This window comes from Mangifera indica, chromosome 6 (genome assembly GCF_011075055.1).
Source record: "Mangifera indica cultivar Alphonso chromosome 6, CATAS_Mindica_2.1, whole genome shotgun sequence".
Taxonomy (NCBI): domain Eukaryota; kingdom Viridiplantae; phylum Streptophyta; class Magnoliopsida; order Sapindales; family Anacardiaceae; genus Mangifera; species Mangifera indica.
Window position 1 is genome coordinate 2,209,505 of NC_058142.1, and position 27,858 is coordinate 2,237,362.

A 27,858-nucleotide genomic window follows, 5' to 3' on the forward strand; every position below is an offset into this window, starting at 1 on the left:
TCGTAAGCGTTGATGACATCTCAATGGGTGACAATTTACGCCCTATCTTGGTCTTGATTTATGTGCCCCTAATCCAACTTCCAACCTGATGTTTGATGGCATATTTGGTCGTGCTTGTGAGATGATGTTTGGGATACTGCTGACGCATGAGCAGATGGTCAGGAGCCTGATACCCACTATTTAGGAGTAGTTTAACCGTTAGATCATGGTCGTTGAGTATGCGATCACTGAACTTCAGGATAGAGTGGTGACGCTCATACATGAGCAGCCTCGCATCTGGATAAAATACAAAGTCATTTAATATTTACTATGTCTTTGTGTTACAATCCCTTTCACAATTAAACTATATACGTATTTATATATATTATCATATAATTAAATAATTTTAAATTAATAATAAAATAACACTTAATTATACGATAAAAAATATTATTATTTTCAAATACAATATTATTACATTAACAAATTATAATAAAAAATACTAACAATGTAATGGTGGGTATAAATTTTCAAATAACAAATCAAAACATCTTAAAAATATCTTTATATTCTTCATAATTTTGATTATGCTCGATTATTTATACCAAATTACACCTTAATGTGATGTTCTTTTTTTAGTGCGATATTTAGCATCTAACAATTATTAAGTGTGAAATGAAAAAGTGGGAAATTCTAACCCAAGTCTATACTTTTAGGTCTTTGGGTCTGGTGATTCAACTATATGGTTGCTACTCTCAAGCAGTCAAATTTAGTTGTTAGACCTTTTGAATCCTGAAACTTGGTCTACCTCCATGGAGTATACTTAACGCAACTAAACTGGATTTAATAGGTGGAAATCCTTGACCACCTTCAACATACAGCATGCTTGCGAAGTGGACCCGCCGTGAAAATCCAACTTTGCTGACCACTGGTAACTTCTAACAATGGAATCTTAGTGGGATGGTATCTCCATGATTATGAATTATATGGTTGCAAATCACTGTCTTGGTCCAGTGAAGATGCCTAAATTGCCAAATAATCATTCAGTGGCGCACACCAACTAATAAACGATAAGCTTTCTTCCTTTCTTGGTCCATCCAGCACTGTTGAACACAAATTTGGTTCTTCCGGGGTCAAAGAATCGCTCTTTTGTTTCTTCTGAAACTGCACACGTTACATAGAAGTTGATCAGTTGAAGCTGTGTTATAACCGTGCACGTAGCCGTGCGAAGAAGTTCTAGATCACATCAATGGCAACTAAATTGACCCACAAGTTCTTTGTTTTAGTTCCATCTAATATTTAGTTTTGTGTAAACATTTGTTATTTTCACATTGAATCGAATGAGTTTCTGCTTGGGAACCACATAAAATGTTTATAATACTAAACCAGGGGAAGTTCTTATCTTCAACTCCCGCTCTTCAGTGAGGTCCTGGAGTTGTTCTTTACATCAATGGACATTAAGAATTTCACCTTCTGAATTCAAAACTCTGCTGGTTTCATTCTTTCCAAGTTTGTGAACAAGAGAAGCTTCATTATTGCTAACTTCCAAGGATGGAAGAGTGTTTGATGGAGGAAAATTTGCTGTTGCAGCCTGCATCTTTATTATCTAATTGACAAAAAGAGAAACTTGTTCCACTTCCCATCATTTAAGTTAACGAATTCTGTCGTTCGTTTATGATGGTATAATTTTTCCAAATAAAATTCTTTTCAAATCAAGATAATTACTATATAGATTAAAAAATCAGACTTGAGAATTTATTGGCCTGCAGTGGATGGAAGGGCCCTCAAGACTTTCTTTTGTCAGTAGTGCTCTGTGAACAGATTCATCCAATATAACTTCTTTCACTTCAAGTAAATCCATAATGGCTCTTTGAATTTACTCGAGTACTTATTTCGAATGGATTCTTAAACATCAAAACCATAATGGCTCAATAAAAACTCTTGCTGAATTAGTGATTACATGCAGTAGATTTGACAGAAGTAATGTTCCAGTTTTGGGGTCTAAGTCAGAACATTTTGCAAGACACGTATTGGTGCAAATCTTTTCCACCATTATCAAGAGGAAAGTAGACAGGTGACGAGAATCCTTGCCTATAAAACCCCATAGCCATTCTTAAGTCGTTGTGCCCTTCGAAAGATTCTCCTGGATAATTTTTCTTAATACCAAAATGAGTACTCTCTCAAAGAATTGCCAAATTATCTGCTTGGCCTTACTCCTTTTTTTGTCCACTTGGGCCATTCATGCTCTTTGCCGCCCTCTTAATGAGGAATTTATCCTGCAAAGGCATGAGAAATGGATGGCTCAACACGGACGCGTCTATAAAGATGCACAAGAAAAGGAGAAACGCTATAATATTTTCAAGAACAACTTGGAATATATCGAAAATTTTAACAAAGATGTGAACAGTGGATACAAGCTCGCTATTAACAAATTTGCAGATCTAACAAACGAAGAATTTCGTGGCTTGTATACAGGTTACCAGAGGAAATTTTCAAAAGCAGTAACAACATCAGAAGACACTTCTTTTAGCAATGTAAACTTAACAGCTGTGCCAACTAGCTTGGACTGGAGAAAAAGGGGCGCTGTGAACCCTGTGAAAGACCAAGGCAGCTGTGGTAAGTAACATGTTACTTCCTGTGGGAAGAGTATTTTTTCTTTCTGTTGTGCTCTCTATTTTACAGTTGCTTACCGTTTGTTATTGTCAATATATAGGCAGTTGTTGGGCGTTTTCAGCCGTGGCAGCTGTGGAAGGAATAACTCAGATAAAAACTGGCAAGTTAATATCATTGTCAGAGCAGGAGCTCATCGACTGCGATACGAAAACTAAGAATGAAGGATGTGAAGGGGGTGATATGGACACTGCCTTTGAGTTCATCAAAAACAACGGTGGCCTAACAACTGAGGCCAATTACCCCTACGAGGAAACAGATGGCAATTGCAACACTGTGAAGGCAGCAACAAGCGCAGCCAGGATCACAGGGTACAAAGATGTGTCAGCGAACAACGAGAAGGCCTTGCTGCAAGCTGTGGCAAACCAGCCAGTTTCTGTTGCAATTGAGGGCAGTGGCTACAGTTTCCAGTTTTACTCAAGTGGCATATTCACTGGAAACTGTGACACAAATTTAGACCATGCTGTTACTGCAATTGGGTATGGTAATAGCACCAGTGGCATGAAGTACTGGTTGATCAAGAATTCTTGGGGCACTAGTTGGGGTGAAAAGGGATACATGAAGATTCAGAGAGATGTTAGCGCTAAGGAAGGCCTTTGTGGAATTGCAATGGAAGCATCATATCCAACAGCATGAAAAATCTGTTGGCTTTCTGTCTGTCTAAGCTTAAATATTCTCCCAAGATCATGCAGTTTATGTATGTGTGTGCAGTAGTGTATGGAATAAAACTCTGATGTCAATATCATGTACTTTTAAGTCAAACTTTCTTTCTACTGCCAATGAAAGCAAAAGAGAGAGAGAGTAAATAAATATACAGGCTGCATGTATGTTTCTCCAACAATTCAGCAATAAAGTTCGCTCTTGGAATTTCATGGTTAAGTTCTCGCTCACTGATTGTTTTTGGACTTATTTATCCAACACAAGAAATTTATAAAATTTGATAAGAGATCCCCGTGCTGAGGCCCCCATCATAATACAAAACAGTAACAAGATCACTTGGATAAGCTTTCAAGAAAAGGCTCAGAAGCAAGTAGTCTGCAAAGTCCACATCATGCTGAAACAAATTTTACAAAGCTGACGGCGACTAGCAAGAAATGACCCTCTGAGTATCATAAGCTGAGTTCAAGTTTACCTTAGCCTGACATCACTGGCGTATAAGCATAATTGAGCAGCCAAGACCACGTCTAGTTATTGAGTAATGCTATTTACATCCAGTTTTAAATATTTATTTAAATACCTGGTGATATATTATTATGAGTAATATTATATATACTTATTTTTGATACATAATTTATATATACAGTGATGTGTCATCATGTAATTAGGTGATTTTAAAATATGTGTCATCATATAACAAAAAAAATTCAATCACATGATAATATCTTATCTGTGTACATAAATTATGTACTAAAAATAGATACACATAGTTTTATTGTATCATTATATAATTAATTTCACTGTTAATTAAAAATAATAAATCATATGATACATCATTTGGATATCTATCCAAGTATTCAAAATTGGGTATGGTACACTGTGTTGGATTGATGATTTAACTTATAACCATATAGCACAAAAGCAATAAAGTTTTATCCCTGACTGGGAAATTAATTTCAGTTTCAGTTTATCGTAGAGAAACAATCAGATATCTGCAGGCAGTTCAGAATAACTGTGTTAATGAGATACATGTACTGAACTTAATAATATTATGCTTCTTTCACACGATTAACTAACAGGTATACAAGATTATCAGAGTACAAAGAAATAAAGAAGCAAGTTCTGGGAAAAAGAAACACGAACCTGAACTATCTGTTGCGGTATGCTATGGTAGTTTAGTTTAGGCCTCCATGAGATAAGACACCTACCTTTTTCAAATTCCTAAACTTATGGGCTAATTATGAAAATTTTTTGGAGACTGTTCAAAAAGTGTGGGAGCCATCTATAGATAATAATTCCATGTTTTGCCTCACATAGAAATTGAAAAAGTTGAAAAGTAAGCTAAAATCTCTTCACATTAGGGATTCTAGTCACATTTCAGCTAAGATGAGAGAGGCTAAAAAGCACTGGGCTCAGGCACTTATGACTTTAGATGCAAATCCTTTATTTGTTGAGTATGTTGCCTTGGAGAGAGACCTTGCGAAATGATGCTTTTTGCTTTTGTAAGGATGAGGAGGCTTTTTAAAAGCAGTGATAGAGGATTCAGTGGTTGGCTTTAGAGGACCAAAATACTAAGTCTTTGATTCACAAGCAGCTCAAGAATAGGGTTATGAGTCTAAGGGATAAGGGGGGTGCCATCATTTTTTATTAGCGAGGTTGAAAATTTTCTTTATCGGTAGGATTAAAAATTCTAAATTCGGATTAAAATTGTCATCTCTAATAATATTTGCTATGACTAAGCTTAAAAATAGTCACTTAAACCCTCGTTACCTTTTTACTTTCATATGAGAAATCATATTAAGCGTTGTTAACAAGTTTTATTTCGGTTGAATCATATCTTTTTTATCCATTCTAAGATGTCTTTTCTCCGACTCTTAACTAGTTTTACGCATAAGAATTAAAAATAATCAAAACTGTCAAATATCTAACCGTTTAATTTTAATTTTTATCTAAAATTGGCTTATCTTAGATAAATTTTAGTATTTTTTTTTTATTTATTGACACTAGGCTTCTGACTGTATGATTACATTATAAGCTTAATTTTTTCCAAAAAAAATAATAATGGCCTTTCAAAAGCCCTATGTGTGTGGGAATTCATAGATAAGATAGTCGGAAGAGAGAAAGTAGCTATTAGAATATTTAAAGTCTAGCCCATATAAAGGTTTAGAAATTTAATCAATTTGAGATTGACAGATACATATTTCTAAATGATAGATACATATTTATTTTATATCAATAAACTCATAAATCTCTATTTAATTATTTAAATAGAGATTTGCAACCATTTCTCCATCATTTATTAATTTAGACTCTAAATTAATGGAAAAAATTAATGATATATAACTTTTATCAATACAACGGAGATTATATATTTTAAACCAAACGCCCCTTAAGTAATTTGTATCCATCAATTTCAAAGTTATTAAATTTCTAAACCTTTATAAGGGTTAGACTTTAAATGTCATGACTTTGAATTATTATTTCCCATCACTATTAAATTTATAATCTTTTCTTTTTCTTATCACTCAAAATTTCAAGTTTAATATTGACCCGTTGTTTAATCCAACTGACTTATTCATGAATTGTCACACCCATCATTTTTTTTGGAAAAAATTAAGCTTATCAACATCCCAGTATTCTTCTCTAGGAGCCCCAAAATTGTTTTGGATGAATTTATGGAACCAACTTTAGTTTCAGAATTTGGTGTTTGCAAAGGGATAAAAGTAACTTTGTAAATTGGCGATTTTGAACTAGGACTGATGTCAAAATGAATACGAATTCAGAACAACTTAGCGTGCTAGAATTCGTTGATACGACTACACAAATTTCCTAAAGACGTAATCTCAGGGCGGCCTGTCCATGTCATATGTATTTTCTTCTGGGGCAAGGAGCTAGAATAGTTTATTATCTCCTCAGCGTAACAGAAAAGATTTATTTTGATATATGAAAACGAGTGATAATGACATGAGTCGTCTCAAGCCTCACTGCAGGGATGAGAAGAGACCTTACGAAAAAACCAATTAGTTTACAGAGGTAAACAATGAAGAGTTTGATGGACATGAACAATCTCTACATTCAGTAATGATTTAGTAAAATTATGCTGCCTTCTTAACTCAAAACACGAATTAAGGATGAACAACTTATATTGACTACCTCACAATAATGTACTTTCCATGAAGGGAATGCATTCAAGTAGCCATGGAAGTCTAAATTTCATTTGGAAAAAATAATCTCATATAAAAACTTCAAAATATGAAGTTTGGAGTCAAATGAGAGAAATCTACCTAGGTTTCTACGAACAACTGACGCAGCTCTTTCTTCTTTCTTGTTCAAATCTAGAGTCATCAAACCAGTGTCAGTTCAAACACCATAGCCTTCATGTTTTTCTATATAAATATGCAGTAAACTTGAATAAGATAAAAAGCCTGAAACAGAATTAGACAAGTAACATCCACATCAATCAAAATCAAACTCAACTCGTAGATAAAAGTACAAAATATTGAATTAAGGGACATCTTAATTCCTGCAGATACAACATAACAAAGGATGAGATGAAAAACGTTACAAGCCTAAGAGACAGTTCCACACTCATACGTTTTAAGATGCATTCTGGCAAAGATAAATCCATCTGAATCTAACTACTAGACTGGCGCAACTCAGGGCAGACAAAATCTGCATCTGGGGGGCACTGAGATGTCAACAGTTGGTCTCAACTGAGCACAAACTTCAACAGCTCCATGAACAGGATCAGATAGGAAGTTGCTAAGGAGATCCTGGTTTACAGGAGTGCCTGCATCAACTGCTACCAAAGCTTGCTGGGTAAGGACGTAATCAAATCTTGGGGCCCACTTCCAGGATCCCAACCGTGCAGTTGTGGAACAGTTATCAACCATGAATGAGACTCCTCGAGCATGCATGAAAGGATTCAAAGAGTCCACTGCTTCTATCAAACTTTCATTGATTATTTCTGAGTATGAGTGCCCCTTCTTCCTCAACACCTCAATCTGGAATTTTGCATACACAAATTTTAGGCAGTTAAGCATGATATCTATTTTATTGTAACCACTAAATTTGGATAAGAAAGTAGAAAATTGATCCAAAAGATATACTTTATATTACCTGGGCCATCATAAGTGCCACAAAAACCCCAGAAGTGAAAGGATACAACGGACCCAGGTCACCACAGGATCGTGTTGCTCAAACATGTTCACCAACTTTCCACATCCAAGTTTGATCAATATTACCCATCGGGAATGCTGGTAGGCCCTCCTTTTCCTGTTGAAAAGTGACATCAACCACCCAGTAACAGCTGACTTACCAAGCTTTATTAAAGACTTAGAATATCACAAGAAGGTCTATAAAAATAATATCAACTTATATAAAATCGACGTCCAGCCAAAACAACACTGCGAATTTCACTCCCACTGGCTACATCTTCATAACACTCATACAGAATGTCCATACAAGGATAATATGAGGCACTTTATGCAGCCTCAAATTCCCTTTTTCCATCCTCTGACAATGAGTTATACACAGCCAGCATACCCTAACAATACAAATATATGCAAACAAATAAATAAGTCCAGAACAAGTACATTTTCTCCCAATGAAACAGTGCACATATTCAAAAAGGAGAGAGTGTTGATAACACAAAAGCAACCTTTGTTGAGATTGTCTTTGATACAATTCCTGTTATGCACTCAACAGTGTTCTTGTATGCCAAATCTTCACTCATTCCATGCTCAGTGTACCTTCTAAACAAGCACTCCACAACTCCGTGAACAGCACCTAGTAATATGCCTACATGACAAAATAAAGGCATAAAGAGATACTGTGAATGAGAGAAAAAAAGTTGAAATAATCAAATAAACCACCAAGCTTACCCCGCTCCCCAAAAATGTCGCTCCTGCACTCCTGTTCCAATGTGGTGGCAAAGGTAAATGGAGATCCAAGGGCAACAGACCACCCCAAGGCAACATCTGTAGCCCTACCATCAACATCCTGCTCGAAAAACAAGAGAATCAGCATTCATTAACTTCACTAGGGCACAGGTTCAGAAGTGAGCAATTTGGTAAAACGAATGCATATTAAGAGAAACAAATTGGGCAAGAAAGATAAACGACAGAGAGACCTGATGAGCAGCAAAACTGGCATTAATTCCAGCTCCATTGATCTCTTTACCCTGAACATATAGTCTCCTTACAGAAGGTCCCATTCCCTTGGGACAAACAGCAATAACACTAATGTTCTTTGGAAAATCAAGGCCCAGGGATTGTAAATGACCAAGAAGAAATCCATGAGAAAGGCCAAGGATGCTGTTTGGTTTCATGTGGGAGAAAATTTTCTCATAATTATCTGCCTGCATCACATAGAAAAATAAATTACTGATAGCAATCAAACAAAATATAGTATTGAAGGCAAACTTGCCTGAGCACAATGAGTTAAAAATGCATAAGCCATTAAATATACAAACTAAAAGCAAGAAGAAAGCCAGCCTTGAACTCTATTGTTGTATTCTACAGAGTCACATCCTCAAAATTTGAATAAACTTGTAAAAACAGTATAATTGCTTGGCTAAGATACTTAGACTTCTAAGTTTTAAAAACTTGAAACATATCAAATTCAAAATGAGTAATATCAACTTTATTATAACATAATTATGAATCATCAACCAAGGCTGTCTCAGGCTGCAACAATTTTACTTGAGTGGAATAAAGTCTTTGCACTTCAGTATAAACAATACTCAAAAATTGGAACTGGAATTACAACCTTTTATTCCAATTCCAAATTTTGTGGAAACAAATAAAGCATAAGATTATTGGTTTAATGCAACACTATATCATGTACGCAATAACAAAGGCACTAGAAACAATGGTTTAATAAAATAGGAGGATTTCTCAACATAATTGAATCACAGCCGTAGAAATACTGAAGGGTTACTCAACCTGTGCAGCATCAGAAATCAATAGCAAGACAAGATCACTTCCCGCAACAGTTTCCCATATATCTCCCAGTGTTCCACTCTCTTCAGTGAATCCTGCAGCACAAGCTTCAGCGAAAGAGCAAGAGCCTTTCCTCAATCCTATCTGCAGTACACAAAAGCAATAACTATAGAGTCAAGTAAAGATCAATCAGAAGGGGACCAAAATTATTGAAACAGAACTTGCCTTTACTACAATATCAAATTTTGCTTCTGCAAGTGAATCTCTCAAATTCTGTGCTTGTGCTGGCCCTTATCAAATTGGGTAAAATCCCATAGGTTAGAACAAACAATAAAGGAAGATTCCAATTTAGAATATAAAACTGAATTTTTCAGTTTTCAAAACTTTGTTATTTCTATAATTTATTGCCCCATCTTGCTTAACAATTTTTCAAAAAATGTTACTTTTATAGTTTCTGAAGCCAATAACAAATTCTGTTCATGAAATCTTTTTTAAAATTTTCCCCTGCTTTATCTTACATTACTTATTTCATTTTTAAGAGTGTCTTCATATTAGGAATAAGGTCAAAAAAAAGCGAGAAATATTGTAAAACAACTACATAATTTTAACTTTTCGATAAACAACTGTTATTAACTATGTCTTTCTAATACAATATTTAAATTAAATCAAAGTGAGACCTTTTTGCCGGATGAACAAAATATTATAATGAGCTATCCTACAACAGTTCATAACATAAAATTTGTGAAGGAAAATTGAATGTAAACACTATAACATGTTACAAAAGATCAAATAAATAAATTTATCCTTAAAAAAGATCATATAAACATACACAAAAATATGTGAGAAAGGCAAAGAGAGAATAAACCTGAGATCCCCAGCCAATGACTCCAATCTGCTTAATCCCCTTGAAAGCATCGGGCAACAAATGAAACAAGTCTCTCCCTCCTCTCACAATATACTGCAAACAAAAACAGTTTAAATGAAATATATATTCATTTAAACGACACCGTAACACGAATAAAAGAAATGTAAAACTTTTTTTTTCTTTTTGAGAAGTTGTGAGAGTACCTCGTCGTGGCCAGTAAGAGAGATCTTCTCCTTTTGGAAAACTTTGGTGTGGAAATCAAGCGACGTCGCAGGAGTGACAGAAGAGAACGAGACCATTTTGGCGGCAAACGATGATCGGACGGTGGACGAACCATTGTGTGAGGGGACACGGGAGATCAGAACCTTAACGACGGTGAGTAAAATGATCGTCTGAAATCCGAGCTTTTAGGTCTATGTTGCGCAGGCGGAAGTGAAACCGAAGGTTTTAGCGAGGTGGCGGCCATTTCGGTTATAGTATGCGAGAACGAGACCGACAAGGAAAGAAATAGGCAGTTTGTTATGTTGTGAATGCGAGGTTGAGATTTAAGTGCATTAAGTGCACAAGTTGGACTAAAAACGACGTCGTTCAGTTTTCACCGTTTTCAATTAAATGGAGGGAACAGAGGAATTATATGATACATTTATATGAGATTATGTATGTACCTCCACTTTAACCAATGAGACTACTTTAAGACATATTTATAATTATTAATTCATAATAATTGAATGGTTTAAAAAGTATTATCATTGTCTTAAAAAGTAATTCTCATTATAAATTTATATCTCTAAACTTATGTTATGAACTTGCTTTCCAATAATTTAATCTTATTTTAAGGGTTAATCAAATAAAAGATATTTAATTAAATAAATTATTTTAAAGGGTTTATACAATTTTAACTAACATTTCTAATATTATATGGACATAGTAAATAAAATAGGGTTAAACAATTTTACTCTGTATAGAAAAGATTATCCAGTATAAACAATCATATTTAACCCCCAAATCAAATATAGATAGAAAATTTTCAACAAAAATCATGATTTTCAAGCTAAAATTGGGTCGGGCCGAATGGAGACTTAGCCCAACACTATAGCATGTCAAACTCAACCCATGGATCAGCCCAACCCATTACTATTCATAATTTTTTAAAAATTATAATTATAATTAATAATTATAATATAAATATTATAAATATTTATAAAAAAATAAATATTTTAGACTTAAAATAATGAGTTTAAGTTCTTTGGGTCAATCTCAAATATATGAGATAACTAAAATTTTAGTTTGATCGAAATATATTGTTTAACTTTTATTTATAGTGGGTAAAGGAAGAGAAAATTTTATTTTTTAGATGTGAGACTCTTTGCAAAGTGCAAAAGTGTAAGTGTAAAAGTCTTATATCTAAAAGAATATAATCACTTATTCTTTTATGCGCTATAAATACAAGTTAAACAAAATAGAAAGTTTAACCAAACTCATGTTTTAGATCCCACATTAGTAAGATTGCTTATGAGAATTCAACTCACTTATTATAAATAAGTTTGTTTTTTTAACCATAAATTAATTTCTTAACATGTATTCTAATTAAAAAAATGTAATTTAAAAAATTATTTAATAAAAAAAATTATTAAAATTAATGGTTTGGCCCATTTAAGACCCAAACCGGCCCAATTTGTTGTATATAAGCTCATGTCTTGGACCTTAAAGTTTTCATGAATTGGCCTGACCCGACCCATCGCCACCTCTAACTTTAATGGTTAACCAAATAAATGATATTTAATTAAATTAATTATTTTGAAGGGTTTATACAATTTTAACTAACACTTATAATATTATATGGATATGGTAAATAAAATAGGGTTGAATAACTTTACCTCCATATATAAAAAAGATTTTACAGTAGAAACAATCATATATTAACCTAAAGATAGAAAATTTTCCACCAAAAATCATGATTTGCAAGATAAAACTTGTTGTAAATAAGTTTTGGGCTTAGTATAAATTATAAAATGGATGAGTGTTTAGATTTGGATGTTGATTTTTACATGTTTAGTGTTTAAAACAATGTTGTACTTTTGGGGTATGATTGTGGACCTTGAGTGGATGATTGTTGTGTTTTTTTATGGGAAAATTGTTTCAATGTTGATGGAAAATTGATTTTAAAAATATTATGATATGATTTTTTATAGATAAAAGTAGACATAACATGAAATTGTAAAAATAAATGTTGGTATGTGTGATTTGCCTAGTAAGCATGATCATGTCTATTAGGCAAATCACACTTAATGGCATTATTCAAAATAATAAGGGGTAATTGATATTTTATAATAGACATTTTAGAGGTAGTTGGTTGGTATTACACTTAATGACATTATTCAAAAAAAGAGGGGGTAATTGATATTTTATAATAGACATTTTAGAGGTAATTAGTAGGCATTACTCTCAATAGGGGGTAGTAATAAATATAGGGTAATTAGTAGGCATTATGCTTAACAGGGGGTAGTTGTGTTTAATACCAAAAGTTTGGGGTAAATGGGTAAGCATAATATATATAAAATGATATTTTTCATAGAGAGGCAAATTGGTATTTTGCTTCGGTAAAATGATTTATCTAATTTATTGTTTTTTTTTTTTTTAAATTATAAATCCCACCTTAAGTTTTTTGTTCAGGTTTCCACCCAGAAGCCCTCACAAGGGGCAACCACCTTTAACCCTCACTTATTGATCAGACAATATAACACTTGCAAGAGACTTTACCCCATTGGCTCCCAGTTATAGGGATAAACCTTGAAATGACTCTTGAACACATCCTGCAAGGGGGTTTTTTGACTTGTGTGTTCTTAATCATTAGATCTATTGTTCTCAATCATTTTATATAAATATCTTCACCAATTTTACTTTTCATATGAATATCATATTTGAGTGCCTAAAATATACAAAGTTTGTTCCCAATCAATTAATGGTTTATGGTTTAAAGTTTAGAGTCAATAGTGTAGGGTTTACAATTATAGTTTGAGTTTTATGGTTTACAATTAGGGTTTAAAGTTTAGGATTTATAGTTCACAATTTAAAGTTTAGTGTTTATAATTTATAGTTTATGTTTTATAGTTTATAATTTAAAGTTTATGATTTTTGAATTATGGTTTTCATTAACAGTTTATAGTTTAGGGCTTACAATTTAGGACTTAGAGTTTATGATTAAAGGTTCATGGTTTAAAGTTTATTATTTACAGTTTGTAGATTACGATTTACGATTTCTGGTTAATAGTTTAGGGTTTAGAGTACGTTCAACAATGTATAGATTACGATTTAGAATTTATGATTTATGATTCATGATTTACAGTTTAGAGTTTAAAGTTTAAGGTTCATGGTTTACGCTTTAAGGTAGACCTATCTACAAGCTAAACTAAGTCAGGTTTTGCTTAATTTGGTGTGGCTCGTTGAGCCACAGGTCATGTTATGTCGAGGCTCACAACGGAAGACAAATGATCTAAGGATTCTCCAAATGAATCTATTTTGATTGATCTTCAAGCAGATAACTATTCTTAGCACAGATAATTTTGTGTTGTGTTTGTGTAGAATGGATGCACCTCATTGAGAGCAATCGAATAGATTCATCACTCATGTGAGAGCTACTGCATGTGCATTAAGGAATATAACAATGCTGACATATTTGACATGAACATGTTTGCTTTAACATGTCAACATAACAAGTCTTTTGCTCACTATTAAGATACTCATACTTACAAACATTGATTGGGTTGAAAATCATATTTGTAATTTTTGGAACATATCCCACTATTTTATCATTCGCCCAAAGGTTTAGTGGGTTAATATATCTACACAAGTCTTTTTTTTTTGTATTTTTTAGTGGGATTTTGATAATAAAATTATTGAAAGTGAAAGTTAGTTAAATGATATTATCCTTTTGTTAAGTATTAGAAGATCAACACGAGGATAAACTTAACATTTCTTAAGTAATTTACTTATAATAAACTGCTTTGTATGTGTCATTTGGTGGGATTTAATAAATAAATAAATAAATTTTGTGTCACTCTTATTATTATAATGTATGGTTGAAGATAAAACTAAATTTTGAAGTCAATGAAATTGGAGCAATCGAATCTGATTTGGGAATTCGACAGCACTGTTTTTAATTGAAGTAGAATAACAATTTCTGAAAGAGGGGAGAAGGGTCTAGACAAGTTTCTGATAGTGATGAGATGATGCCATTGCCATGCATGGTGTTGTGTGCAACGTCACGTGAATACTAATTCCGAATATAATATCCGGTCGGAAGTTTCTTGGAAACTTCTTCAGTACTTTTACAGATGTGCATGAATTAGTTTATTGCGGATATGGATTAAAATACCCACTTTATTTACCTTATATATATATATATATATATATATATATATATAAAATCATTTTTTATCATACAAATATGGGAAAAGGAAGGGGTGTCAAGGAGGGTTGACCCTCCTTGACTTTCAAAAAACCCCACAAATTTAGAGAAAATTGATTATACCCTTTGTATATGTTTTCATCGATATGTCCTTTTTTTCATTTTGAAAAAATTAACGTTTTACTCTCATTAGTTTCATTTGTGGGTTAAAGTTTGGTTTGAATGTAAAATGATTCAATTTAACTCAAGTTCAATTTCAATTTATGACTTAAATCGATAACTTAAATTTATAATTCAGATTTATAGTTCTAATTCATAACTCATTTACAAAATAACATTATTTTCCTATTATGTGAGTAAAACGACTTCAATTTGTCAATAAGTCATGAACTTAAACTATGAATTTAAACCACTAATTTGAATTATGAATTCTAATTAAACTTGAACTACAAATCTAAACTATATATTTGAGCTATGAATTTGAATCAAATTCAAGTTTAACATCCTTAGCTTAAGTTTAATTTGGTTAAAAAAATGAGTCAAATCTCCTCATTCAAATTTACCTTTAATTCAAATTAAATAAATTCAAACCAATTTGAACCCAGTTGATCTAATTTATGAGACAGAATTAGATCAGTTTAGATCCAACCTTAACTGTGTTTATTTTGATTTATAACTTATTAATATTTCTAATATTGACTCCTTTAAGTTTCATTTTTGGATATATCGCTTATGCAGTACATGTATCATGATGACCTATATTGAAGAAAAATATATGTTCTCTTCTTTTATGTTTCCTTTTTTTCTGGGTTAATTTTTATTATCAAATTTTGATGAAATGAGCAAAAGTTGACCAGACAAAAGCAAGACATATAGACACTTACCAGAGAACTTATCAGAATATTTTTGTATATATATTACTCAGAGGCTACAAGAATAGATTGACAAATTCTCAACAAAGAACAAAAATTCAAAACATCATCCTCACAAATGAACCATGCACCAGAAAATAGATGCCCCCCATATGCAGCTGCTAATTAATTACTAATTAGTTTCTTATTAGCTTGAAAAGTACAACTAAACACACAGTTAAAGCTTAAGTCACCACTTGAAGCTAGATTTAATTATGTTTTACATTTAAGCACGCCATCTAATTATGTTTCAGAAGTCTCCTGCCGTATGCCACTCTCCCTTAGAAGTTAGCGTGCGTGTTGGAACTTGGAAGATTTTCACTTGTGCCTGATGCCATATACTGATCGACACTGATTTTATATTTATTTTGATGGGTTAAAAGGCCATTTGCTTTATTTTTTTAAGTTTTAAAAAACTAAATTATTGTCTATTATTTATTTATTTTTAATAAATTTATTAAGTAAATGGTTGTTTTTTGTTTTTATAAAATATATTAAATTATTATTAATATTAAATTACTAATATATCAAAAAATTATTATATAAACTCTTAAAAAATATCAAAACTTTAATTAATTTTAAAATATTATATTTTGGTCAGTTTGTTGTGGGGTTATTGTCATTTTAAAAAGTTTCAAACCACCACTAATTTTTTTTTAATTTCCAAAACACTCTAAGAATTACTTTAAAACCACCAATATTTTTTAAAAACTACAATTTCCCCTAAACGTTTCAAAAGTTAAAATAGAAAAATAAGGGGAAATGACAAATAAAAAGAATAAACAAAAAAAAAGAAAAAAATTAGAAAATCTATGTAAATGACATTCCAACCCTATTCACTTTACGAAATTCACTGGCGGAATTAGATAAGGAGTGAAAATTTAGTTTTTTAAATATTAAGCATGAAAATTTTCGTTTCAACAAACCTTGGGCAGGAAATAGTCTTTTGCCCTCCGTTTACGGATATTAAACATGCATGAAAGTGGCAGTGTTTTACTGCTTCTGCGAAAACATATATGCCCAGTAAATTTAAAACCATTCAAGCTTCTCTAATTTTTATTTTTTTTCTTGAATCTAAACTGGGTAAATTAAGAGTTTGATTTTAATATATTACTGTAAAAGACTTCAATCTGTACTTTTTTATACATAAAAATTTTTATTTTATCACTCAAATTATCTCTTGAAAGTGATATACGTAAATATTGCTTCTTTAGATTAGACTGTCTGGTATGCGACTACCGCGATCCACTGGTTATCAAGTTTAACTTTTGTCTAGGATTAACATTTATAATAAGTTAATGTTATTTTCATATGCCAAAAACTTGTTCCACATTTCAACATAGATAATGTCTGGACAACAGAAAAATAAACTAAATTATAGTGTCGGTGAAATATGAATATACCTCCAGACAAGACCTCATTAAATAAACTCATGAAGTCTTTATCTTGATAGATCAATGAGTTGAATCTAGCAAAAGGCGCCCATGATTATGTTAAAAATCCCTAATAATTCGTTTCCTATGAAAATAGCTGGTTCTGGTTATTGGAAAGTAGTGGCCACTTGAAGAGTAGAAGATGACAGAGAGAAACCTTCAATGGCCTATCAGAAGAAAGTATTCTCCATAAATAATTCAATGTGCATTTGGAGAAGCAAAGTTTTGTTTTGCTCTCTCGCTAGTTTTAATCAATACTTGGAATCTTTGGTATGTGAAAGAAGTTGTTGAAAGGAACCCTAGTTGGCCCCCATATTAAAGTGATTGAGACGCAGCTTTTCTTGACCTCTAAATAAATAAATAAATAAATATATATATATATATATATATATATATATATATATATATATATATATATTTATTTATTTATTTATTTATTTATATTTTGGCCCTTTGGCCCTCTTTGAGAAGACATCAAATTATGTTATTGCTTAAAAATGGAGTGGAGTTGAGATTTCCAAATCGATATTCATCCGGAATTTTGTGGCTCTAAGAAAGTAGGGAACCTAAACATACAATTTGTTAACATATGATTGCGGCACATTATATAATTGTATATTAATTTATCTTAATATATAATTAGATACATAAATATTTTATCATCATGTATTCAAAAATATATATATATAATTTTATCATAAATAAATTCAACGAAACAAAACGGTTATGAATTTCGACTAATATGTAATTAGTATATTCCAATGTTTTTGGTGCAATATCTAGAAATTCTACCAAATTAATTAATTACTTTCATGAATTTTCATGAGATTAAATTTTAATAAAATTATGTGTACCCACTTGATGTATAATACCCAATTATATGATGATATACATAAAAATATATTAATTGCTCATAAACGTGGTAAAAGCTCAAACCCAAATCTTTAATTTGAAAATTTTAATATTTCATCGATTTTTCTAACCCTTAATAGATACGTATAATATTACCTATCATAATTTTACTTTTATCTCTTTTTTTTGCTTTCAGTAATATTGAAATGGTACCTCCTAAATTAGAAAGTCTTTTTTCCCATATCACATACAAGTATTGACTATCTTCACAAGATTATTTTTTTAGCCTTAATCTCTTTTTTGGATTACATCAATATTAAAATGAAACATTTAAAATTGAAAATTTCTGTAAATAGATAACACACGAGTATTGACTAACTCAGTTCAAAGCTTTATTGATACGATTGAGGGGCCATTCCAATTTTGTGATGAAATATGACTCCATTTAAACCATTTTTTATGTAAATTATTATTAAGAATGATAATGTAAGCAATTAGGTCACCATTAACATAATATATATACTTTTTGAATTTAATTACCCACTATATATATAAGTTATACATAAAATTTGCATAAACAAAATTGGTCAGATTAATAAATTCAATATTGAAATCAATATGTTAAAGTGACCATGTCTATGCCAATATGGGTATCTCATTTTTAATATTATTTTGGTAGGCAAATGTAGCTTTCACCACTAGTGTAACCAAAACCCCACCTAATATATATATTTGACATTTTCAGATTCAATAAAATTTATTATTTGACTTCATATTTATTGAGTTATTGGCTTTTGTCAACTAATTAAGGTCTAATTGGTGATTGTCAACATCATAATTCTACATTGGTTTATATGATGAAATGCATTATTGTTAATCCTTTGACCTAAAATTTCATTTGTATAGGCTTCAACACTTACTCGAACAAAGATGTATTATGTTCTAAGTAATATTGTATATATAAATAAATTTTAATAATTTATTTATACAATCAAATATCCTAATGTGGTAACATGTGATTAAATTATTTTGAAGTGAAAAACAAAATAAATAATCACATTATTCAATCAGTGACAAACCCAAAAATAAAAATAATAATATAAATGGTTAATTAAGAAACGATTAAATGTAAAAAGGGTTAATGTAAAATTTTAGAAGTTATTTTGATATTTTAAATATATTTAACTAATAATTTTTTTCAAGATTAAAAGGTATTAAAATACTCAATTTTCATACAAATAAGGTAACTCAAATGTTTCAAACTAAGAGGGGCTAGGTAACCCTCCTTAACCCCCCTTAGGTTTGCCCTTGTATCCAATTATTTATTGTCATATCAAGTTGTATGAATAAATTAATAAGATTTGTTTGTATACATAGTTTTATTCTTATATTTTTATATGATTTATTTTCATACAACAAATTATATGATTTTCTATGTCTCTTGTAGATGTGAGATATCTTAATCAAACTGGGTTAATGATATTAAAATATATTTATTAAGAGAAAATGGTTATTAAATGTGATTTAATAAACAATAACATTATAACATAAAACAAATTAAGAATATAATTTATATGTTGAAATATTTATAATGTAATTGTTGAAAATAAGGTCTATATAAAATGCAACATTGTGAGACACAAAGGTGTATCACCAATCTTTTGAAGAGAAGTCTTGATCATCTTCTTCAAAGATCTCTTCTGTGAAGTCCAATTTTTTTGACCACTAATCTTGTCTCTTTTACCGTGAATATTCATTGAAAGGTTCTTGATTCCCTCAAATATTCATCAAACTCTCAAACCGAAGAATATCTGTCTTTCTTTGAACACCAAGAATCTCACGTTTTACAAAGAGAGAACTAGAAACGTGATGGAAGAATTCAAGACCATCAAGAAGAAAATGTGGATGTTTTCTGATTGATCTTTCTCAAACTCCTTCAAGCCTTGTTTTTTACGTAATGGAAAATATTATCAACACAAGAAGAAGAGGAAGATTTACCAATAACATCAAAGTTTGTAACCAGCAAAACTTTCCTACTCAAAAACTCTCTTTTTGGTTTGCTCCAACCAGTCGTCCCCCTGGTCTTCTCTTCTTTTGCATATCCGGCTCTAAACAACTCTTTCGAAAACAGTATTTCTAATGGCTGCGTATTATTTTAATGCAAATTCTTCATTTGGGTCTGGTTTTGGTAAAATATACGATCCATTTTTAGGTGGTTTTAATGGAGTTCTGCGAGGTGGATCCTTGTCTCAGCCTCAGACTCAGTCCCAGTCTTTGGTATTGGATAGTGAGAAAGGAGAGCTCGTCAAGGCTCCTACGAAAGTGGGAAAGAAAGAACTATCTGAGTCTAAAGCTATGGCTGCTTTGAAAAGTCATAGTGAAGCTGAGAGGAGAAGAAGAGAGAGGATCAATGCTCATCTTGATACACTTCGCGGTCTTGTCCCTTGCCATGGAAAGGTAATTAATTTTTGCAGTGTTAGTTTAGTTTATGTTATTTATTACTTAATTTTGTTTTAGCATGTTTGTTAATTAAATTGAAGGGGTTTATTAGGTGTTAATTAGCTTTTGATCTGGGTTCTTTGAACATATAGAACCAGTACCTTATGAATATTATTGACCTATTTTGTAGAGGACTTCATTTTGCAGGAGACAAACAAAGCAGTAAATTTAATATTTTAGTTGAATTTTCATTAAATTTTAACCATATTGACATAGCTTTCTGGTTATAAACAAAGGGATTCTTGATTCTTGTGCTATTTTAGTATTGTTTTCCATGCTCAAATGAATTCAGATTCTCTTATGATGTTATCAGAGGCTCCAGCTTGATTTATGACATGAAATTTCCTTCTGATTTGCAGAAGAAAATTGAAGTTTTTGAGGTTAGACAAAAACAGCATTTTCTTCTTAACTTTTTAGTGCATATTATTTTAGTCAACTGTGATTTTGGAAGATACAAAGGTCAGCTGGGAAATATATTTACTTCCACACAGTAAAAAAACTCATTATCTGGTAATTATATTAGATTAGCTTAATGGAAACCAGCATATTACTGATTTTACTGAATCTGTGTTGTGTTTGTATGAGCATTAATTAATTATGGGGTGGATATTAATGATCCTGAATGAGTGAACTCTGGTTCCTTGTTTCAAAATCACTCATTCAAGATTGTGTACAGGATATATCTGGATTGAAAAATTTTAGAAGTTTTCAAAAATAAAAGAGAAGGAGGTCAACATGTTTGAATCTATCCACTGTTAAGGTAAGTGAAACTGTGGAGACAAAAAGAACCCAGAAAAAAAAAAAAAGATTTCGTGCATTATTAGTGTACAAAATAGAAACCATTTGAGTGTTTGAATACACAGCCTGTGTGGTTTTTCAATATAGTTATTGAAAGAATCCCAAATACATATCAATATATACTTGCAGCGGTGAGTGTTAATTCAATGGTTTCATGTTAGTAATTTTCTGCAGTTGGTCTCTGGCTCTTAGCTACCATGTTAATGGTATAATTTGAGTCCTGATGGGTTGATTAATTTGGTGTCACAGATGGACAAGGCCACCTTGCTTGCTGAAGTAATAAACCAAGTGAAAGAGCTAAAGAAGAATGCCACTGAAGCCAGCAAAGGCTATCTCATTCCAATGGATGATGATGAAGTGAAAGTTGAACCCCATAATGAAGCTGCAGGAGATGGAACTTTCTTGTTCAAGGCATCGATCTGTTGTGACTACCGGCCTGAGCTTCTGTCTGATCTAAAACAAGCTCTTGATGCTCTCCCACTGAAAATAGTCAATGTGGAAATATCAACATTAGGGGGCCGGTTGAAGAATGCTTTTGTTTTCACCAGCTGCAAAGAAGGGAATGTTAATAATCCTGAGACCTCCCAATTTCTAGCCAATGCTGTTCACCAGGCCCTGACTTCGGTCCTAGACAAAGCATCTCCATCGCCAGAATACTCACCGAGAACAACGCTTCCAAACAAGAGGCAGAGGATCTCTTTTTTCGATTCCTCAAGCTCATTGTCCTGAGAGCTTCGATCTTGTTGGTGTTTAATAGTTTGACATTGCGCATAATCTATATATTGTGTTTGTGTATTTATATATGTGGCAACTAGCAGGAATTTACTGTTTCATTTAGATGAACTTGTATTTCATAACTTTGAATAACTGGTAACAGGTTAAGTTGTTCTGCAGAGACTGTAAAATGGTGGTCAACACTACTATTGATCATCATACTGCTGTGTTATATTTCTGTGTAATGGAATCAGTTGAAGATTGGTAAGTTCCCTTTAATTTCCAATGGGATACTTAATGCATCTATACCTAAACAACTTAGCTCGAATTCCGGTCAATATAAAAAAAGACAGTTTTGACATTTAAATTAAGTGTTAATGGTAATTTTATATTTTTATATAAACGTACATTTGTCATTTATAAGAAAATTAAACGGATTCACTCACAAAAATTGATGATGCGTATAAATATGATTTTTTAAAATTTAAAGATAAAAGTTTATCATTTTAACAAACTATAGGTGGGAGGTAGTTATTTGGCCTTTTAGAATTGAAAAATGTTATATGTATATATTTTTTATATATAATTTAGATACACAGATGATGTGTTATTATATTATTAGATGTTTTTTTATTTTTAATTTAAAATTATTTAATTATATTATAATATATTATCTGTATATCTAAATTATTTATTAAAATTGCGTACACATAATTTTATTGTTTAGAATTATAAGGGAAAATTGTATCTATATCATGGAATAGAAGTGGTAAGAAGGGTAATGTCAAATTCATCTTTCTCTTGGGTAAATTGTTATTTTTTAAAACATCAAGATAACATTGTCATTTTATAAACCTTTGAGAATTTATGCTGGGGCCAAAAAGACTTATTCCCACCCAAGATATAATAAAAACTCAAACTTTAATATTTTAATTTAAAAATCTAAATACCTACTTATAAAATAAATTTTATTAAAAACTTCAGTTAAAGTTAGTAGTAAAATTGTCATTTAACAAACACAATTTAAAAAAGTAAACTTTTATCTCATTTTCCCCCTCAAATTAAAAACTCACAATTTCCCCCCAAAGTTTCCTTCAAAATTTAAAAAATAACAATTTTTCCCCTAGAGTTTTTTTCTCTAGAGTTTTTTCCTCTTTTCTCCTATGATGATCTACCGTCTTTGATTGTCAATTGTCATCCCTTTCATCTTATCTCTCTCTCTCCTCTTCGATCATAGATTGACAAAAATTATCTAGAAATCTATATGATTTTTGTCTAGACGACGAAGTCTAGACAAATCTTCTAAATGTGTCGTCGTGTAGACAAAAAGTCACTCATTGATACTTCATCTAGATGATGTTTCGTTTGATTGACGAAAGTGTCATCTAGATGATCATGCCTTCATTGTCCAAACGATATCATGATGTAGGAAGAGATGACAAGACTTTTCTCTACACATTAGGGTTAAAAATGTTGTCACTGATGGTCGGAGATTGTGGCTAGAATGGAGAGGAAGAAAAAACTATATTTAGGGGAAAAATATTACTTTTCAAAATTTGAATAGCTTTATGTAAGGGTGAAATTATTAATTTTTAAAATTAGAAAGAGAAAATAATTAATTTTATGTTAAAAATTTTTTTATTAAATAATAGTTTTACAAGTAATTTTATTTAAATTTTTTAATAAAATTTTATTTATAAGTAGATATTTAGATTTAAGGAAATGGGAGGGGATCACTGGGGTTTCACTGTACTTTGGGCTGGACCAAGTCTTTTGGCCTTTATGCTGGTGAAACTCAAAGACGGCAGCTAACGGTACACGAATCACGACACCACGTTGTTCAAATTAAAATAAACTCAATTTACTTTGAAGACGACGAAGCAAGCTAGAGGACGATTATGGCTAAGCAGCAAGAAGGATCTATACTTCAATTCGCAGCGTTTCAGAGCGCCATCGACGAGGGTTTCTGGCACAAATTGTCTTCTTTGAAGCTCAACAAGCTTGGCATCGACGACTCGCCCATTCCCGTAACCGGTACTTTATCTTGATCCTTTTGATTGAATTAGAAATTAAGGAATCTGTTTTATTTCTATTAAGTTTTAGTTTTCGTCCAATCAACTGGGGCTCAGCTGCTTTATTTTGTATTGTCGATTGGCTTTTGTTTCATATATAGTTGTTTTGATAATGTCCATTTTCGGTCTCCTGAATTAGTTATTTTTGTGTCTTATTTTTGGCTGATTGTGTAACTTAAGTTATAGCTGATATTTGCAGGTTTCTATGCTCCTTGCTCGCATTCCCAAGTTTCCAATCATTTAACTCTTTTGATGGAATCTCTACCATCCGATTCGGATGGGGAGTCATCAGTGAGAGCAACAAGTTCTGGGAATCGTAATAGATGCTCTGTCCCGGGTACCTTATACAACACAAATACTCTGGAAAGTTTCCGTGCCATTGATAGAGAAAAGGTGCTAAAAGAAGAAGCAAGAAAGGTAACTCGTTTAATGGGTTTTTTCCTCAATTGCATTCATGTGTTTTTACTATTATTTCTGTGGGTTGTCTTTAGTTTTGTGATTTGAGTAGGGATTTAAGCATTAATTTTAATTACTTTACTTGATTTTTCTGGCATGACAAGTTTAATATTGTTGATACTTAGATTTGGGAGGATATTCACTCTGGAAAAGCTATAGATGACAGTGCAGTGTTATCGAGGTTTGTGCTTATCTCATTTGCAGACTTGAAGAAGTGGAATTTTCACTATGCAGTTGCATTCCCTGCTCTCGTGCTTAATCCTCCAGCAACCCTGGTTGAGTTGATGCCAGCTTCACAATGGTTTAGCTCTCAAGAGGTAATCAGATTTGTGATTCTTTCAGGAAATAAGGTCTTGACTCTTAAATGTCTAGACTAATGTTACTCTTTCAATGTTTTGATTTTCTCTGCAACATGTAGGCTGAAGCAGTTAGAGCAGCTTGTAATGAATGGCGTAATTCAAGCGCAACAGCTGGTATATTGTCTTTCATCATTTATGTTCTTTCTTTTTTTTCACTTAAATTATTATATAGGAAATCCTCATCATATGATTCTGCTGCAGATGAGCCATTTTTTCTTGTCAGAATTGACTTGAATTCAAATGCTACTATTTGGCATCTAAAGGATTGCGAAGCCTGCCAGAATGATGGTCAAAAGGTTTGCCTCCATAGAGCCTAAAGTTCTTTAGAAAAGAGTTGACTGTTTTGTGCTTATGTAGAGTGGTATTATGGTGTTATCAGAATTAGGACAGTTCATCAGAATATAATAGATGGTCCTTTTTCTGAAAGCTACTTCATTTGCTATTTGCAGTTGCTATTTGGTTTCTATGACCCATGTCATCTACAAAATAATCCTGGTTGGCCTCTTCGCAACTTTCTTGCTCTTATTTTTTCAAGATGGAACCTCAACTCAGTTCGTTTTTTCTGCTATAGAGAGAATCGTGGTTTTGCAGATCTGGGTCTATCCCTTGTTGGTGAAGCTTTGATTACAGTTCCACAAGGTAGAGCGGTAGAAATTGGGTAACAGTTTTTTTTCTGGTTGATAGTTCATCTCTTAAACAGTTTGAATCTATTTTGTGCACTAGATCATCTGATTAACTGTCAATATCCACTTAGGTTGGAGGAATCATCAGTGTGTGCCTAATGTTGTGGGATGGGAACTTAACAAACAAAGGAAAGTTTCTAGGTGTATTAGCCTTGCTAAGTCCATGGATCCGACTAGGTATGTTGTCTGCATTGTAATTTACAGTTCATAATGCTTTCAGTCTATTGTATATTGATTGAGTTACCTTTCCAGATTGGCAATCTCTGCAGCAGATTTAAATCTGAAATTAATGAGATGGCGCCAGCTGCCATCTCTGAATCTAAACATCTTATCTTCTATTAAGTGTCTTCTCCTTGGAGCAGGTACACTTGGATGTCAAGTTGCCCGTATGCTTATGGTGAGCATTCAGAAAATTTGTAATTATAACTATTTTATTCTTCCTTTGTGTGCTAAAGAAAATGTAATTTTCAGGCTTGGGGTGTCCGAAAAATTACACTACTTGACAATGGAAAGGTGGCAATGTCTAATCCATTGAGGCAGTCTCTGTATACTATGGAGGACTGCCAGAATGGTGGTGATTTTAAAGCAACTGCAGCAGTGAAAAGTCTGCAGCGAATATTTCCAGCAGTGGTAATTGGTTTTACCTGAGGCCTCTATAGTCAAGGCTCATCCAGAAATATCATGTTCACTTTCTCTCTTGCATCTGATGTGTCATTCCTTTTTCAGGAAGCAGAAGGTGTTGTTATGGCTATACCAATGCCTGGACATCCAGAAGTTAGCCGAGAAGAGGGTAGTTTGCTTGATGACTGTGGACACTTAAATGATTTGATTCTTTCTCATGATGTGATTTTCTTATTGACTGATACAAGGGAAAGTCGATGGCTTCCTACACTGCTTTGTGCCAACAATAACAAGGTCAATCTACTCGGTGTTCTTGGTAGAAATGTTGATACTTTGCACTTCATTTTTTGCCTTAGGCTTGACACATTGGCCATTTGTATTTGTTTACTAACACCACATAGTTTAATTAGATATTGTTTATTTGTCATGTTAGTATTTGCTTATTCATTTGGAATTTGTCTTTTTGCAGATCACAATAACTGCAGCTCTTGGGTTTGACAGCTTCTTAGTCATGCGCCATGGACCTGGTCCCTTCAGCTCTAACCATGATGTAAAATCTGAACCTGGAAATGCTTTATCTGCTGATATGGGTAACCTTGGCTTAAATAATAAAGATGGAAGGCAGAGATTGGGCTGTTACTTTTGCAATGACGTGGTTGCTCCAACTGATGTAACATTCTAGATTTGGAAAACTTTATCCTTTAGTTGTTATGGCTGTATTGACCTCAGTAATAACTCTTACACTGTCTATACAGTCAACTGCTAACCGCACTCTGGACCAGCAATGTACAGTTACACGTCCAGGACTTGCTCCTATTGCTTCTGCACTAGCTGTTGAACTGTTAGTCGGTGTCCTCCATCATCCTGATGGGTAAAACTTTGAAAACTCAATAAACTTTTATTACTTCTGGAAGAATTTTTATACTTGCAATGGTTGAGCTAAATATGTCTCATTTAGCTTCCTTTATTTGTTTGATATGACATCGTGGTGTACAGGATTTATGCCGAAGCTGATTTTGCAAATTCCAGCAGTAGTGGAAGCAGTGAACAACCTCTTGGAATTTTGCCCCACCAAATTAGGGGTTCCCTTTCACAGTTTTCTCAGATGACACTAGTCGGTTACTCTTCAAATAGTTGCACAGCTTGTTGCAGCACTGTAAGTATTGAAACTCTCCAATCTTGGATGGAATACGAATTTTATTTAAATTTGCGGAAATACTGTTTAGCCAAGTTAAAAGCTTGACTGCTTTTAGGCATGATGTGTTTGTAGGTTTTCCCTTTATCTCATCTACTTTACCATGGAAGATGAGTTAGTTTTAGTAAAAGCTTCCATTTCATGATAAACCTGCCAAATTACAGTTTCGAAATGTTTTGAGTTTTCTTTTGGCACGAGGTTATAATACTTTTGTGGTTCTTATTTTTAAACTTTCTTTTTCTTTTTCTTTTCTTAATCAATATTCCTGAATTCAGTACTTAATTATGATGAGGATAAATTTTTCAGGTGGTATCTGAATTTCAGAAAAGAGGAACAGAGTTCCTACTCCAAGCAATTAACCATCCTACCTATCTGGAGGATCTGACTGGACTAACAGAGTTGAAGAAATCAGCTAATTCTTTTAATCTAGACTGGGACAATGAAACAGATGTTGATGATGATGATTTTGCTGAAATCTGACAAGTTCCTTTCTGAGTTGCATATTTTTCAGTAGCTTTAACAAATGTACAAAACTAATTCAAATAAATGTCCAAATTATTGTATATTTTCAGCTTTAGTTTCATGAATTGGTACTTGTACTGCTTTTATAAATTTAATTATTTCATTATGTTTTCCATCCAGATACAGTAATACGAGAGATGGAACAGCCTAGCTCGTGCATAAGAGCTGCCAACTTGAAAGATTCAGCCAAATATTTCACTTATAATCTATTGTTTAAGGCAG

The 27,858-nt window shown here is 32.4% G+C and overlaps 3 protein-coding genes and 1 pseudogene across 3 annotated transcripts; 3 read left to right on the top strand and 1 right to left on the bottom strand.

The window, feature by feature from the left end:
* Positions 1-2,002: 2,002 nt before the first annotated feature.
* Positions 2,003-3,528, top strand: LOC123219217 (senescence-specific cysteine protease SAG12-like). The gene is made up of 2 exons (XM_044641027.1): positions 2,003-2,595; positions 2,693-3,528. The coding sequence occupies exons 1-2, from the start codon at positions 2,148-2,150 to the stop codon at positions 3,283-3,285; spliced, it is 1,041 nt and encodes a 346-aa protein (XP_044496962.1). The 5' UTR covers positions 2,003-2,147; the 3' UTR covers positions 3,286-3,528.
* A 3,201-nt stretch (positions 3,529-6,729) lies between these two features.
* On the bottom strand, positions 6,730-10,635 carry LOC123219218 (annotated as a pseudogene).
* Positions 10,636-19,374: 8,739 nt separating this feature from the next.
* Positions 19,375-22,007, top strand: LOC123219486 (transcription factor bHLH106-like). Its single transcript, XM_044641473.1, has 2 exons — positions 19,375-20,174; positions 21,264-22,007. Exons 1-2 carry the CDS (start codon positions 19,857-19,859, stop codon positions 21,741-21,743), a joined length of 798 nt encoding a protein of 265 aa, XP_044497408.1. The 5' UTR covers positions 19,375-19,856; the 3' UTR covers positions 21,744-22,007.
* Positions 22,008-23,486: 1,479 nt separating this feature from the next.
* Positions 23,487-27,755, top strand: LOC123218142 (ubiquitin-like modifier-activating enzyme atg7). Its single transcript, XM_044639388.1, has 14 exons — positions 23,487-23,762; positions 24,000-24,217; positions 24,382-24,573; positions 24,675-24,729; positions 24,817-24,911; positions 25,065-25,254; positions 25,370-25,475; positions 25,551-25,695; positions 25,770-25,928; positions 26,025-26,213; positions 26,389-26,589; positions 26,675-26,790; positions 26,916-27,075; positions 27,421-27,755. The coding sequence occupies exons 1-14, from the start codon at positions 23,627-23,629 to the stop codon at positions 27,592-27,594; spliced, it is 2,136 nt and encodes a 711-aa protein (XP_044495323.1). The 5' UTR covers positions 23,487-23,626; the 3' UTR covers positions 27,595-27,755.
* Positions 27,756-27,858: the final 103 nt, after the last annotated feature.

Coding starts and splice junctions, on each gene's coding strand:
- LOC123219217 (XM_044641027.1), top strand. CDS start 2,148: ATGAGTACTCTCTCAAAGAATTGCCAAATTATCTGCTTGGCCTTACTC. Junction 2,596..2,692: donor GAAAGACCAAGGCAGCTGTG/GTAAGTAACATG, acceptor GTCAATATATAG/GCAGTTGTTGGGCGTTTTCA.
- LOC123219486 (XM_044641473.1), top strand. CDS start 19,857: ATGGCTGCGTATTATTTTAATGCAAATTCTTCATTTGGGTCTGGTTTT. Junction 20,175..21,263: donor TTGTCCCTTGCCATGGAAAG/GTAATTAATTTT, acceptor TTGGTGTCACAG/ATGGACAAGGCCACCTTGCT.
- LOC123218142 (XM_044639388.1), top strand. CDS start 23,627: ATGGCTAAGCAGCAAGAAGGATCTATACTTCAATTCGCAGCGTTTCAG. Junction 24,574..24,674: donor AATGGTTTAGCTCTCAAGAG/GTAATCAGATTT, acceptor TGCAACATGTAG/GCTGAAGCAGTTAGAGCAGC. Junction 26,791..26,915: donor GTCCTCCATCATCCTGATGG/GTAAAACTTTGA, acceptor CGTGGTGTACAG/GATTTATGCCGAAGCTGATT.